The sequence below is a fragment of the Limulus polyphemus genome, unplaced genomic scaffold (assembly GCF_000517525.1).
Source record: "Limulus polyphemus unplaced genomic scaffold, Limulus_polyphemus-2.1.2 Scaffold234, whole genome shotgun sequence".
NCBI classification, from domain to species: Eukaryota; Metazoa; Arthropoda; class Merostomata; order Xiphosura; family Limulidae; genus Limulus; species Limulus polyphemus.
This window is the reverse complement of record NW_013665844.1, coordinates 207,790-224,662: the sequence shown is the minus strand read 5'-3', so window position 1 is coordinate 224,662 and position 16,873 is coordinate 207,790. Positions and strand designations below refer to the sequence as shown.

General features: G+C 29.6%; 1 protein-coding gene across 1 annotated transcript in view; it reads right to left on the bottom strand.

Moving 5' to 3' along the window:
• Positions 1-16,873, bottom strand: part of LOC106478623 (26S proteasome non-ATPase regulatory subunit 1) — a 34,684-nt gene that overhangs the window by 727 nt on the left and 17,084 nt on the right. Inside the window, exons 7-16 of the mRNA XM_022382247.1 lie at positions 15,636-15,704; positions 14,205-14,359; positions 12,620-12,698; positions 9,496-9,633; positions 8,254-8,342; positions 7,597-7,675; positions 6,972-7,145; positions 6,325-6,385; positions 2,767-2,894; positions 1,840-2,055 (exon numbers count right to left, since the gene is read on the bottom strand). Of these exons, the coding sequence (XP_022237955.1) occupies positions 1,840-2,055; positions 2,767-2,894; positions 6,325-6,385; positions 6,972-7,145; positions 7,597-7,675; positions 8,254-8,342; positions 9,496-9,633; positions 12,620-12,698; positions 14,205-14,359; positions 15,636-15,704 (1,188 nt within the window). The remainder of the gene's footprint in view (positions 1-1,839; positions 2,056-2,766; positions 2,895-6,324; positions 6,386-6,971; positions 7,146-7,596; positions 7,676-8,253; positions 8,343-9,495; positions 9,634-12,619; positions 12,699-14,204; positions 14,360-15,635; positions 15,705-16,873) is intronic.

Genomic DNA, 16,873 nt, shown 5'->3' with positions numbered 1-16,873 from the left:
GTCTTCAATAACCATTAAGGAGCTAAAAACCTACACAATAAAAATAATAAATGCAATAATAAAAATACAAATATTATTTAAACTATAAAACAAAAAATTATCAACAATGAAAGTTTGAAGGTCACACTAATGGAAAGAAAAATATAACACCGCTATCACATTTGACATTTGTCTTATAATTATATTTACTTTTAAGAATACTCCTCACAAAAAGTAATTTCCAAATCACATGGAAAACATACATCAAAATGTTCAGAATATTCACAAAATAACTACAGTGTGCGTGTACCAATGATAATAAAATTATTCAATAGTAATGGGGCATAACTTTAATATTTTTTAAATCATATTACATTTTTTCAACTGATCTAAGCCCATGAATATAAATTTCATTATCAATAAATGGCAGCAAGAAAACCCTATTTTCAGCTAGTATCATTAATCTGAAATGCTTTTAAGTGTTACTATGTGATCACAAGACAATGCATTAGCAAATGAACAGTAAACATGCACTGTTTACTCTCACACAAATAATCTAATTATACACCAAGTCACTAACTTGACACAAATTCAGATCCTATGGTTTTATTCATTAAAAGTAATTTTACTTACACGACAAAACATTTTGATGCTTCAACTAATACAAAATTTTCAAAATTGGTTATAATTCCAGATTTAACACAAAAACCATGCAAATAAATTAACTGTATCCAGTTGAAAAAAAAGTCCAAAAATCAAATATATATTATACATAGAAAGATCCTAAAATACTCAGCCTACAACCTAGCAAAGTTTTAATCTGTATTTTACATATATACCCACACACACATTTGATCCATAACAAAAAGGTAAGTTCTTGTGATCATGTGCTCCTATCTCTAGTATGTACACAAGTACACTACTAAAGTTATTATATGGCACATGATCTAATTTTATTGTTGTCCACAAGCGAAACCTGCATTCTTCAGTCAGAATACAGGCAGTAGAGTGGACGAAAACAAACAATAACATTATTAAAGTTGTTGTTTTTCTTTTGTTTGCTATAAATTGTAATCTTTTCGGTAATGGGTACTTCCTTAAAAGATTTCACTAATCAAAAATCAAAATTAGTGGAAGAAAATGTTACTGAAACACTTAAAATCCAAAGTACTAGACAAACCATTCAAACTAAAACATGATTAACTTAATAGTTGTTGCTAATTTACAACAACAATTAGAAATATATCTATATTAATTTCAACATTTAAAATAAAACTATGTAAAATAACAGTACCTCTACAGATTCAATGACATCCTCATTGACTACACACAAAACAGTCAAACTAGGAGTGTCACATTCATAGGTCATATAAGTAAAATTAGAGCATGAGTTATAGGAGCGATTTTAGTAATTTTTTGGTTTAAAATGTATGTCAGCACCTTTGTAACTGACATTTTAGGTGTATAATGCATATTAATCATTTTCTAATGACACGACTTTGAAGTTGGCCTTGATTAGCTTCCACAATACTGGCACAAGGTAAGCCCACAATACCTCCTTCCACACTACTAACAAATATTTTCCTATACCTCTCTATTTCTGATTTATTTACCTGTTAACGGACTTCTGAATCACCTGTTCACAAGAAAAACATTTTAAAACGAACTTTCCCAGAAGATATTGTTACTAAGAAAAGATTACTTAAAAAGTAACTGACCATGAAGAAATCAAACAAAGCACTTACATTCTTAACTACAAAAAGGGTTATGTTTATACATGTTGTGGTAATACATATCTTAATTTTTTTAATAAAGTTGTATTCCAATAAATTTTACTAAATGAACAGTAATATTACTTACAGCAACATGCAGCAATCGTCGAATAGCTGCATTGTTTCCTGTTCCGCAATAAGCTATGGCTATAGTATATACACCAGAACGTCTGAGAAGAGGGTCTTTATCTCTACATAAACTTTCAATCAAAGTATCTGCCTCCTCTAAACGTCCATACATGGTCAATGAGATCCCCACTGCCAGACCTCTCAAGATCTTTTCATGTTGAGTTTCTTGAGCATACTGAAAACATAAATGTTCCAATATGATAAATGCAATATTTTACCTAGCCTTTTGTAAATTCTAACACATCTAAGTTGTTCACACTACAATATCTACTCTAGAGACAGCAGCACATACAAATCAGTTGCAACAAATATCACAATAACAAATTTCAATATTACTATAGTCATCTGTTCCAACTGCACTACATTATAGCTGTAGTACATAGAAGCTTGTATGAGGAAAACGACTTTAATGTAGCCCATCAGTGGAACCTTGCCACTCTCATGAGTATCACAGCTAGTAGAATGGATATATTGAACCAAAAACTTACAAGCAGCTAAATGATTATAAAGGATTTTTTCTGCCACAAAGTTTTTAGCCAAATATTACATTCCAAATACCAATTTCCTTAAAAGTTAAATTTCTATATTAAAATCACAAAAAAGCAGATAATGTTTCAGATATTTTAAAGTGACTTTTTTTTTTCTTTAGAAATTTTTTTTGCATTTTTGATAAATTTTCATTCAAAAAGTATTAAACTTAAACTAATATTTTATGAGTTTTTAAACACTGAATCAAGTTGCTGAAGTTAAATCACATCTTAGCTTAAACACTTGTTTCTAACAACTAGAGGATCTTACTTTAAAAAAAAAGCAAAAAACCTACAAATAGTGAGTGATTACATTTTATGGTAAGTATGATTAAAGAAATTGTTTGAAAATCACTTACGGCAACCATATCTTCTACAGCTGTAGCAGATTTTGAACCTAACATAACTAAACCCATGGCTATACCAGCAGCTTCACCAGTGACAGCATCATCTTGGTACAAGTTGAACTTTAATTGTTCATATACATCTGAAGACATAAGAAAAATCAAGAACATCAGTATATGTAACTAACTTTAGCTAAAAAATCTATCAACTGGATTTGTATACAGACAGAAACAAACATGTTTATAATGAAAACACAAAAGTAACAATTAACTAAAGAAAAAAGAGCATTAAACAAAAGCAATTCCTTCCATTAAATGATTTAAAGAAAATTCCAATTGACTAGATCAAACTAGAATGTTGGATCAGCAAAATAGGCCCTAGCAGGAGAGATATCTGACAAATTTACATTTACATAAAAGCCTGAAACTAGAATTAAAACTTAAGAATTAGAAGTAGATACAGGTTCTCAATCATACAATGTCCCACATTTAAAGCAATTATTCATCATCTACAACCACTTGTGGGAATGAAACTTGTTGCAACTAGAATTAAAACTTAATAAATAGAAGTAGATACAGGTTCTCAATCTCACAATGTCCCACATTTAAAGCAATTATTCATCATCTACAACCACTTGTGGGAATGTAGTTGCTCCTCATGAAAAAAAAAAGAAGAAAAGAGAAGCACAGTTTCGCTTATCTGTTCTTTGTGCGTAACACTTGTTTTTGGCCTAGGTGTCTAGAATTTCATGTGAATGCATGTATAAATATATATACAGCATTCACATTTTGTAAAAAAAAACTAAAATATCACACATTATACCAAATGTTTTTGTAGCCCCCCAAAAATTGTTTTAGCTCAGTATATAAAATAACAAAGACTTGTCTCACACAAATAAAAAGTTTTAAGCATTTAAAAAAGTAGAGTAACGAATCTATACATTAATTGTTTTTTTTTGTTGAATTTCACACAAAACTACTAGAGTGCTATCTGTGCTTACTGTCTTTAATTTTGAAGTGATGGGCTAGAGGGAAAGCAGCTGATCAACACCACTGTCTGCCAACTCTTGAGCTACACTAACCAAACAGGGGATTTGACCATCAACCATATAATATTCCTAAGGTGCAGAGCTTGATTGAGGCAGGAGGGTAATGAGGTGTGACCTACAAAACCTCAGATTCATAGTCTGACATGTTAACCATTGGACCACACTCTGGGACCTTCTTTCTTAATTCTAACTTAAATAATTCAAAAATGAGTCTTTTTTTCTTGCTTATTAGTGTTAAATCAATCAAACCTAATTTACTTTGATCAAAATTTAGTGAAGCTCCATAAGCCAAAAACCATAATTCAATATCTCAATGTAAGTTTCCTGTTGTCAGAAGATCAACAATACAAAACAGTTCTGAAATTGTGTCAACAGATTTCTCTTATAGTGTCTCTAACATCTATGTGTATTCACATGTAAAAGTAATCCAACTGAAAGGTTTTGTAAACCTGTAGACTGACTCAAAAATTATTTAAGTTTCTTTATGATATGATACAGAAAAATATACATATACTTATAAATATATTGCACAAATAATGTGAATGTAGCATCTTTTACATCATTTGTTGATATATATTTATTAAATATTTAATACCAAAAAACAGAGTGAGAAGTAAACAACTAACAACATACGCACCATGTAGCGCTCTCGTAAGTTAACCAGGTTAAAGCTTTTCCATACAAATTAACAGGAATGAGAAAACCCAAATAACTGGCACACAAGTCAAGCACAAATTTATTTTGCATTACAATTTGTAATATTCTGAAATAAACAGAATTATAAAAAAAAACTCCATTTTCTGTAAGCAGTTATGTGCTGTAACATAACACCACATATTTAATGCTTTTTTTTCTTGTAAAATTACAATTCTTATTGAAAAATATGTTTACTAATTATCATTCTTACTATATAAAGTGACATTTTGTATATGCTGTGAAATGTATACGACTTTTAAAAGTGAAACCAATACTATATATTATAATTCAACATCAAACCACCACATATAGAAAGATTAAAAACATAAATTGATCTTTAGTTTAAAATTACCAAAATGACTTAACTATCTATAAGGAGAAATTAGAAATTTAATGCTAATTATCTAGCTTTCTGCTACAGTGCTATGTTGTTAGCATGTCCAAACTGATGGTTCTACACAGCAATATCAAACCATGTTGTTAAATTTATAAACCTTGTCACAGTAACTTCTAAAAGAATAAAAGTTAATTTTGGCAAAAGTTAACATTTTCTTACAATGAAAATGTATTTCCAATAGGCACTTATCTCCTGTCACACAAAGTTATCTTGATCTTCTTTCTGCCCTCTAAGCACTGCTAAAAAATATTCATGCTCAATGCACCAATCTATATATCCCACCAATTTTGCACCATTTTGGAACCTGTACATATCATGTGACTACTCTCCATCAATAGTATTGTGCCACCTATATTGGCATAGCTAGCTCCCTCTGCTATTTCCCTCACACAAAGTTATCTTGATCTTCTTTCTGCCCTCTAAGCACTGCTAAAAAATCCGGAACATGAAGCTCATAAGGAGACAGTAAGGAGCAAACTGGAAAAAAAAGCTTATCAGGATCAGAATGGGAGTATAGGTGGGAGATGGAAGGTAAGGAAATTGGTGTGACAGCCAAAACACCTTCATGGGCAGCATAGGTCTAAGAAGGAAGGATTGGTCAGGATGTAGGATGACACAAGGAGAATGTTAGAGGATGAGGGTAACGTACACAGCATAAATATCTGATCGCCAATGTCCACAAGCAAGAAGGAGAAGGAAACAGGTCTTGAGGTATAAATGGTACATGGAACACATAGACAAAGGTTCAAAGGGAGGATGGGAAAGAGCATAAAGACCACGCTGAGATCCCAATCAGGCAAATCAAAGGAACATGGAGGAAGCACGACTCAAAAGGATGGAAATACAAAACCTCACAAAACTTGGAGAAACAGAAGTTGTTCGATAAGGCTGCCTGATAGCTAGATAGAGTTGATTATAGCAAGACTTGCGTTGGCTACGCAAAAAGTTAGTAGCCAGTGGTCATCGGATAAATGAAATTTCTAATAAGAACAATCCAATTTTTTTAACATTACCACACACATTTTTAGGTCTTAGGTACACCATCAAATAAAAATTCCTCTATTCTACATGTTACTTATATGCACCACAATATGAATAATACTACACACTATAGACATACACATGAAATGAAAAGAAACAAGCACCAACTACTCTACCATGCGAATATATTAAACATAGTACAGGTAACAATTCGACAGTACTGATTTACATTCAAAGAGGATAAAAAGGATATACATCTAAATTGAATATTTCTAATATATCTTATTCATCCATATAACTTTGTTGGCTAATAATTTCCTAAATATAGCTAAACTTCTCAGACCACCCTTAATAAAGCAAAATAGTTTCATATCTATAATTTGCCAGATAAATCAAATTTAAATACTTTTAAGAGAGCAAATATACTTGATAAAAAAAAAAAATCCATACCTTGCCTTTGTGTTCCCATGGCTGCTAAACCTAAACCTAAACAACCTCCATGCCTTATCATCTGCATAAAAAATATCATGGTTAGAAACACCTATCATCAATATTGATTCTTCATGAAAGAACTAATAAAATTTAAATTACTACTCCCAATTTGATGTAGTTTATAATTTTAATGTATCATATTTCAAATTTCTTTTTCTGAAATCTATTTTTAAGCTTTTGAAGTATATTACTTGTAAATCTTAAGGTGATCTGTGTACTCATATTGCTTGTGCATGTTGTACTAGGAAAATATCACATTCAGATAAAAACATAAACATATGTATTAAAGATTATCAGAAGAATCTACAAATACAAATTATTTTCTTAAGTATTGTATCTTAATAAAATGTATATTGGATGGATGTTAATTTTTCTTCATAAATTAATCAAATACTTAGATCTACAAGTTTGAAGACAATCAGCTGTTTCATATCTATAAAAATCAGCAAACAGTCTTCAACAAAAACACATGCTATTAAAATTACAGCAACTACATTAAATTAAAAAGAAGCACATTTCAAAATATTTAGATAAAACTAAATCAGAATGTATCTTTATGATGAATTTTAAAAAGAAAACACTAACACACAGTCATCTGTTCTCACCTCATTGGATGCATCTTTCAATTGATTCAAAAGATAATCAATGATAGCAGCACCATGATTAGCGTGAATCAGCCCCAGGGCATACAGACCACCACCTTCTGTGTATCCACTTCCTGGTCCTGAATCTTTTGGTAAATAAGATGACATCAAATGTAGTGCCTCCTTTTCATGGCCCTGTAAGTTTGCAGTGTATATTTTACTTCCTATTGTTCAGCAGGAAATTAAAATGTAAAATTTCCAAATATGTTTTACAATCACAACATATTATTTTAGTTAAATTATATTTTCAACAGTTTGAACCTCCCCAAAACATATGTACACTATCCTTTGTGCTTTCAGTTTAACAAACATTAGCATTTCTTGGTCAAATACCAAGCACACAATCTAAAAATAATTGTGAAACAAAAAAGAGGCAATAATATTGAATCTCTACCATGTCTTCCTGAAATATCAATATTTCATAAATGAAAACAATCCTCATTAACCACAAACTGAGATAAAGGCAAGTGTTTTAGTCTTGGAAAGATAATTGTTTAAGCTGAGAAATTTACATAATGTTTTACTAAATAAAATAAAAAAAAGAATAAAAGCACAAATGTTTTTATTTATTAACTTATGAACTCACCTTATGAATAACTCCCAAGCTAGCAGTTGCAGTAAATTTGGCCCAGTTTGTGGCTCTAGCTAACCAATCTAAATTGTCCCTGAAATTTAAATAAAAGTTTATTTCAACAATAAAAAAAAAAGTCCAAAAATCATAATATCACATTTAAAATTAATTATTCATCAACAAAATTTTTTTCAGAGGAAAATAATTTTTTGTTACAAGTTAAAATAAGTTGTATTCAAATGTAGCATAAAAGAAGAGCTGCACTAAGCTTATATAAACAGTAATAATAAAAGTTCGAAGTTCCAAAACTAGTACTGATATTAATAAATGACTATCTTCAAAGATTAACAGCATGGTTGATTCATTCTTCTCTGCACTCAAGCACCAAAATTGTTTACTTTCTTATATTCTAGGAATTTGTACTAGAAATAGAATCACATCAGCTTTGTATCAATATGTAAGAAACACTTAGTGCTGTAAATTATATTACATATTATATGTAAATTCATATTTAGAGAAAATATAAAACATGTTTAGTTTGTATTTAAAAAACATCAAATTAATAAATTACTTGTTATTAACAAAATTCTATATTATGACTTTTAATGCAATTCAGTGATCAGAAGCAACTATTTACATTCACAGTTTTTCACTCTTCACACAGTTTCTTACCTGAGAAACTGATCACTTGTGGTCCCACAATGCATGATAGAGTTTGCAATCACTGTGGCTGTATGACAAACAGAGTTTCTTACAGCATCCTAAAAGTAAAATAGACTTTAGAGAACAACTATTCTATATATATATAACTGAAGGTTTCAATTAAGCTTCAAAACTTGGATTAATCAAAACTGTAAATCCTATTTTTCAAAGAGAGAATATTAGTTATGACTTTTTAAATCTTTTAAAAATTGTGTAAAATTCTTTCTTGTGTACCATTTCCACATTTTTTTTTATACATATTTCTGATTTGACAGTTCAATCATTTCAGAATTCTGGTTTGAACAATTAGTTCAATAATATCTGAAGTCTAGTTTGAGAACATTAAACTAGTTTACTAAAGACTATAGTTCTAGCAGTTGAACAGAAGTCAAGTAAACCAAACATATGTTATCACATTTAATTTAACCACTGATATACTGTAGAAGTATTTTCAGACATAATAAAACTTTTCTGTGAAAGATAATAAAAAAAAATCACATGTAGTCAAATCAAAATTGCAAGTTTTTCATCATAGCTTTCTAATGTTACTATATATGCAATTCCAGTACTGTTTTTAGTTCAACTTGACAATTCCAGTTTTCAGATGTTTTTCTATGTCATGCCAATAGGGTATATATACAGCTTATCTTCAGGTTTCTTCATTCACATTGAACTTTCTCTTCTTTTTTTTTTTAATTCCAAATAGTTGAAGAATGATATTAAACTAATTTCTATTTGCAAATAACAGAGGTTGGCTGTACCTAAAATAACCAACTAAGCAGCTGTTTAGACAGACTTCCATACTTACCAGCTTTTTGTTTAGTTGTTACAAGAGCAATCACATACACATTTTCTGATGTAAAAGAACATAAAAACGAAAACACTATGGTTTTCTACTAGTGCAGCATTAGCTCCTACACAACAATATGACATTGTCTGAATAAATGAACTTCATGTTTACTGAAATACAGATTCAATAAACAAGAAACAACTTCATAATATTATTTAATTTGATTCCTTTACAACTGATGTGGTATTTTTTAGATATATTAGGCATTTTGGGAAGAAATCAATTTTTAGACTACCACTCTCTTGAAATTCATTTTTACATATGTGCAACTAGTCTCCACAGTCTGATATGTTTCTTTTAAAGAAAGCATAACAAATAAAAACAAGTATATAATAAAATAAGAAACTTAAAATCTTTCTTACCTTGGTATGTTTTAGAATAAGCATATCTGTATGGTTGTTTCTTATTAAGAACTGCAAATGCAAATTGATGGTAACTTCACCCCCCAGTATTGTGGCCAGCTTCTCAATTCTTTCTTGATGCTTCTTTTGTTCCTCACTCTGTATAATATATAGATTTAAATTACAAATACTGTAGATCAATTTCTTTTTTTTCAGATAATACAACAGTGATAGTAAGAAGACATGTTTTAACTCTAGAATTCCAGATTATATGGACCTCACAGGCTACTTAAGTGAAGTTTTTTTAAATTATTTATGCACCAAATTGCTTTGGGGTCCATGACTTTGTTGGTTGTATTACCCTTGTAATGTACATGTAAAACAAAAAAATTTAAACTACTATCATTATTGCAATAAATCTTACTAGTTACTGCAGTAGTTCACACATTTTAGAAAAAAAAGAAAATGATTTTAACCTTTTCTGTCAATTCTTTACACTGTTGTAACAAGCAAGAACATAAAATTACTCAATATAAAAAATATAGAAACAACCATTAGTGAACAGTATAAAAACTGTAATTTGAGGATTAAGTCTTACATAATCTTTAATGATGTTTCACTTTTCGTGACATCATTTTATACTAAACATATTTCAAAATTGAATGAAATAATATATAAAATGTTTCAAGTCATTTTGAACACATCAACAATGAGTGTTTGAATGGAAGAAATAATTCTAGTTATACACCCAAACAAAAATCAAAAATATTGTAATTCATATAAAAACAAAATAAATAAATAAATTGGGAATTTAAACACCTGCAACTAGGGATCATAAAAAAGTAAAGAAATAAATCTAGAAATACTGTAGACATTATTTACTCAAACTACAAATCACTATTTTGGGTACATGCTGTTACCTAGAATTACATTTGGTGGAGTCAAAATAATGTCTACAGTATCTCTAGTCCTGTTTTCTTACTTTTCTTATGATCCCTATTTGCAGGTTTTTAAATTACCAATTTTTTTATTTATCTTGTTTGCTAGTTTTTTTATACTCAACTATGGGCAAATGCTTACTTGATATGGTAGCTAATTTCATACACTGTAATGATATTAAGTACAGCTAGTACCTAGATCAATGCTTCCCAAGCCTCTTTAGCTCGCAGCACACATTTAATGCCCCAAACATCTTGCAGTACAAGTAAATAAGTCTATATGGCAGGCCTAGTGGCACCCCCCTGACTAAGACAAGTAGAAATTACTGTTATACTGTGTATCAAAGAGAAAATAAATCAAATTTTAAATTTTAAAAATGTATTAAGTTGATAATAAATTTACATTACTAAATAAAAATTACATAATAATTGCAAAAGTTTCACGACACACCTGAGACACTTCAGCAGCACACAATTTGGAAAGCACTGACCTACCTGATACAGTTCATGATGATTTACTGTAGCTATTGACTATTTGGTCAAATTAGTTCAAGATATAAAATGTTAAGCTGCAGCTGGAGATTTGTTTGAGAATATAGTGAGCATTTATAGTTTCTGTGTAAGTAAATTCTCTATATATAAGGCGTAGCAATGGACAAACATATGCCTAGACTAAGACACAATCTCCTCTAAGCATACATACAATTTCACCAGTAAAAAAGCAGCCTTTTCATATAAAACATATGTCAAAAACATCGTTTAAGATAAATCTTCGTGTCTTATAAAGTAAGCACTCTACAAATGTGTTTAATAAAATTTAATATTATATGCATTGATTTCTTTTTCTCTTTTACTTCATAGATAACATAGGGGTTGGCTACCTACAGACACTGATTGTATAGTGTACAAAGCATATAAAGTAAGCACTCTACAAATGTGTTTAATAAAATTTAATATTATGTGCATTGATTTCTTTTTTCTCTTTTACTTCATAGATAACATAGGGGTTGGCTACCTAAAGACACTGATTGTATAGTGTACAAAGCATTGAGTATCTACATGTTAGTCATGTAATGTTCATCTGTTACTGGCTGGTAATTCCTGTTTCACACTGTACTGAAGCTTTTTAAAGGAACACCAGATGTTTGTAAGAAAGCTAACTTCAAGGGGTAGTGATAACATCGTTTACACAAGAATTATGATTTTTTAGCTTATGTAAAATACAGAAGAAACTGATCAAGTTTTCAATACCCCTACAACCTTCGTCATACCTTACTTAGTATTCTACTAAAGGTTTGGGTGTAATATATCAAGCTGTTTTTGTTGTAGGCTGACTAGAGAATAATAATAAAAAGAAGAGTTCCAAAGGGCCATTTTGAGCAGATTATCTTTTCCTTATAAGTCTAACATGCATGTTTTTTTTGTGCATTTTTATATGTGTACAACCTTAGCAGTCAACATCAGAGGTTTTAAAGTGTTGATTGAACTGAATCTTTACTGTTAAAGGCACATTTTGCCCAAACGTTCTATTAGGGTTTTGTGCAATTCCTTGTGGTCCCTATTATGAACCACTATCATGGTTCATGAGAATAATACATTACCTAAATCAGTAAAATTATTTGATTTAATATTACACACAACCTGTATATTATATATATATCTTTGAGGGAATTCAATAATTTTAAGTTAAAAGTAGCACAAAATGCTGTCTTTGCATAATTATACATTTCCATACTCTTATTACCAAATTATGATGCTTATACTTCTGCTATCAACAAAACAGGTTTTACATTCTGTGCTGAATAAACTGACAGAAAAATATAAACAAATGTATTGTTTGAATACAGTTCTGCAAATCTGACCCCTAAGAGCACATTAAATACATTTTTTTTTTGAATCACTACTTTACATAACATATTGATAACTGTGAACTAATTTAGCAGTTATAGGCATATAGTTACTGAGATATTGCATTCAAGAAATGTGAACCTGGGAGAACATTTTTCTTTGAATTGCTAATTTAATAAAGATATTAAATCAATAACATGAATTAATTTAGCAGTGTAGCATACAGTTACTGAAATACTTACAATTTGAATCTTATAGAACATAGCATTTTTCTTTCAATTCCTAATTTCATACAGAAAACTATAATCTGAATCCATCTACTAGTTATAAACAAAAACTGATACAAATATCTCACTCACCAGGTCTTCCTTTTTAGGTGTTGATTCTGGTAAGGGTTGAGAATCAGTCAATTCCTTTTGGTCTGTTTCCATAGTTTCTCTAAGGAATACAACAGAAAAGTTTTTATTTTCTTAAGATATGCAAAGACAAAATACAGTTGTTGCAAAATCTGCCTAATGAAAGAAGCTGTATAAAAGATTTTGTTACCTCATAGAATTAAAATCACTTTAATGAAGTAACAATAAACAATATGTATCACTACAAACAAGTCTTACAATGATACATAATTACGAACAAAACTAGTCTTATATTATTATCACTAATCTTCAGTTAAATACATGAATAGGAGTAAGTCACAATAACAAAAAAAATTACAAATACACATCTCCTGATAGCTATTTGTATTTCTAGACCTAATACAAAGTAGTTAAGAAAATAATAACAGACATATTCCATCATGGAATACATTACATATTCTGTCACCTCATGAACTAAATTACAATGTCTATTCACAAACCATTAATTTTAATATTTTTTACTTAAAATTCTATGAGCTGAAGCTATGATTTAATAGAAAGTCTTATGTTTGCATCTTCTGTTTACTTAAACACAGCAGTAACATTGATATCTTTGCTATATTATTGTATTGTTTCTAAGTTTAGAAGTATTTAACAAAACTACCATGTGAAACAATAGATATTTCACTTATGTGTGTGACCTCATATAGTGGATCTGACTTTCTAAGTGATACTCTATTTGTCATATCCTTCTGCATCTTATCCCAGACATTTCCTGTTTCTTAGATTCATGGTATGGCCTATTTTTAGATTATACCAGTTCCTATTTAAGCATTTTACAGACTCTGTAATTTTGTCAAGCAATCCTGACTGTATTAAAGCTACTTGAAAGCATAAATTATATAGTAAACTATCCAAGTAATAACATTTTCTCTTTATTTCTTTGCAGCTAATAACCTAATTCATGTAAGTAGGTGGTATGATGCGAGACTTAATATGTCATCTGTACACAGATTTATTCCATTAAAGCTAAAGGTAAGATAGGCGAGTTCTATTATAGAGCTATTTAATAATGAATGGATCAAACATAATATTCATTATTTCCATTTTGGTATTCTTCGGAAATATCAAGATTTTGTCTTAGACTTTTCTTAGAGCAGTAAAAATACAATAGCACCTGCTATAATGCACTCATAAAAAACACAAAACTATTGAAGGCAGTCAATATGAAACAATACTGAAAAATATCTTGCTGAACCATTGCTTCTGTGATGTTATAAATACCACTCATTTATGTTTTTTACATTTCATAATTTGTAATACCATATACACAGCAACAGAAAATCAAAACTTTCAAGAATGCACTTTCACAATCAATATACTAAATCTAGAGAACAAAAAATTCAAGGCTTACATTTACTAACAAATTTTCATTGCCTAACAAATACTTTATTCTTAAAAAAATTGAAACTCACTCCAGATTAGCTGTAAAACACACTACTAATAACTTTGCTTATTGGTTTTATATCCATGTCAATAAGGTTATTATAGATCTATATGTTCTAGTACTACAACACTTGTGGTATACCCTTCTTTTTTCTCCTTGGAAGAAATTAATGGTAAAGTGATTGTTGAGGGGACTGGTGCAGTAGCTCTCAAAGCCTGAAGAACCCGAGCCAAAAACTGCTGAGTAGCACTTTCGTACAAATCAAAAGCAATCTGGTATGCCATTAGAGCATTTTCCTGAAAACCAAACAAAAACCACTGATAGTGCACAGTATACAAAATCATCTAGTAATACGATAATTGCACATAAAATATACCTAGCTTGTGTGTATGAAGATAAGTATATGTCCCATTTTTATTAATAATACTCACTAGCAGCATGTACGTACCTTACAAGAAAATAACATTCACCCCGAGAGGTTTAAGTTATAAGAAAAAAAACAGAAGCCACATGTACCACATCAGTACATTTCATTAAGTGAAAATATAATAAAGAATGTTATGCTATTCTACACTGTTTTTATCCAATTACAGCATAAAGAAATCATCTGATTTTTATGATGTGTCACATTTCAGGTAAAGATCTCAGATGCTTTCACATACCTACAAAACAGCATGTATACATTGTTAATCTGAAGCAAATTCAAATATTAAATGTACAAAATACTTATGATAAATCATTTTGTATCACTAACATTTATGACATAATAGAGAAGATATTATTACAGATAACTATCTCAACCATATACTTCAATACAAACTGAAAAAAAAGAGTTTAGCCTATTCTAACAAAAATAAAATGCAACATAAAAATAACTTGTATAACTGACTACATAAAAATTGATTACCATAACCTAGTATCATCTTTACTGCTAAATTTAAAAAACAAAAACATTCAGGAAGTTTAAACCTAAATGTTTTCTAATTATTTCAGATTACTTCATTGTTAATTCATCAGATCTTCTAGCAATTCACAGCATAGTTAGGTGCTTTTAACAACTTTAAAACATCTCCTTTTCATAAGAAAATTAAAGGAATAATTTTTTTCTTTTCTCTGCATTTTGGAGACACCTTCACTCAAAGCAGTTTTGATGAAGAGTAAAAGGCATTATGTGTTACATTTCCAGAGAAAAGTATAACTGCTATACTTTAGAGATTCTTCTTATTGAAATATAAAATCAACTCAAAACAAGTGGGCACATCAGATACTAAAATTACATGTTTTATGTCAAAAGTAAGGGGACTTTTATGGAGTCTCAGTTCATATATAAATGAATACAAACATTTTTCCTATGAAGCCAATAACCTAAAAGATTTTTTTTCACAAGAGTGATTTTGGGCTAAGAAAAGTTTTCTCACAAACTCAAATTGCATTGGATGATCCAGTGATTGAAATAGAAAATATGCTGTAAAATACAAGCTTTTTTTCTACAACATCAGTAACTTTCCAGGGTTAAATTTTTTTAATATAACCTTTAAATTTGAAAAAAGTTCCAAAGAAACTTATTTATACCTCACTGCCTTTGCTGAGTTTTTCCAGAACATCACCAACAGACTGAGCATCATCAACAAAAATCAAACACTGTAAAAAAAGGAAACAAAAACTTATGGATTATATTTAGAAAAGGCGTTTTCTTTCATGCACTGAGACCAACAATAAAATTTCTAATGAAATTTATAGTATTTATAATATAAAACATCAGGGTGACAATGTTTTCACTAAATTATTATACCAATAGTGACCTAAATCAAATTCTTTATCACAAGTTTTTCATAACAACTAGAAAACATAAGAATTTACTGCAGTCTCAAGCATCCTCTTTCTTTTCATAAATTTATAATTTTATGTTTTGATTTAGACATTTAAGACTTATTTAGTAAGATTAGTTAAATTGTGTTACATACATGTACGTTATCCTTATGATTAATGTAACATTTGCTGAACTTTATGTTTTTAAGTGTATATATATTTTATAATGTTTATATTTTTCTGTATATGTCTGGAGCACTTCCTCTCACTTTATTTTCTATCTAACTTGTATGAAGTGTTTCAGTACAAACAAAACAAAGTTGGATCTACCATTTTATTGTGCTTGAAATTCATGCAACTAAACGAACCAGGTGATCCACAGCAGATCAATCTAAGAAATTTACCTTTAGTCATTCACACTACTAAGAATTTGAAGGTATGATTGAGTACTGAAAGGTCTCAAAACACATATAACATAACTTACAGTGAACTACAAAACCATTTTTATAAATTTTTTTTCCACGGTTAAATTATGCAGTTTGACATCTCCAAACAAAGCCATTTACAGTGAAAACCTAGTGAGTTGTCCAAGAGGATGGCATCAAAAACTTTAGTTTATCAAAAGTAAAACTGAATAATGTTGTCCTATACATATTCAAAATGACTGGCATCAAAAACAATAAAATGCAAAGTTTCCAAATAATGAGTTTCAGAAATTGTAAAAAAAAACATTTTAAAAAATTAATAGATATTTAAACTTTTCTCTTAATTTTAATTAAACACAGCAAAAACACTTTTTCCACTAAATATACTTTGCCAGTGAAAAAAGATTACAGAATACAGAGCACCTTCTACTTCTGACCTTTTATAATATGCATGTTAAGTATACTATGGTCAATGTTTAGCTTTGCTGATAGTCAGATGTTATTATGTGAGAACTCCATAATCAGAGCTTTCTAATTATTATAAATATTGGCAGTATTTATATTGTTTGTTTTGTG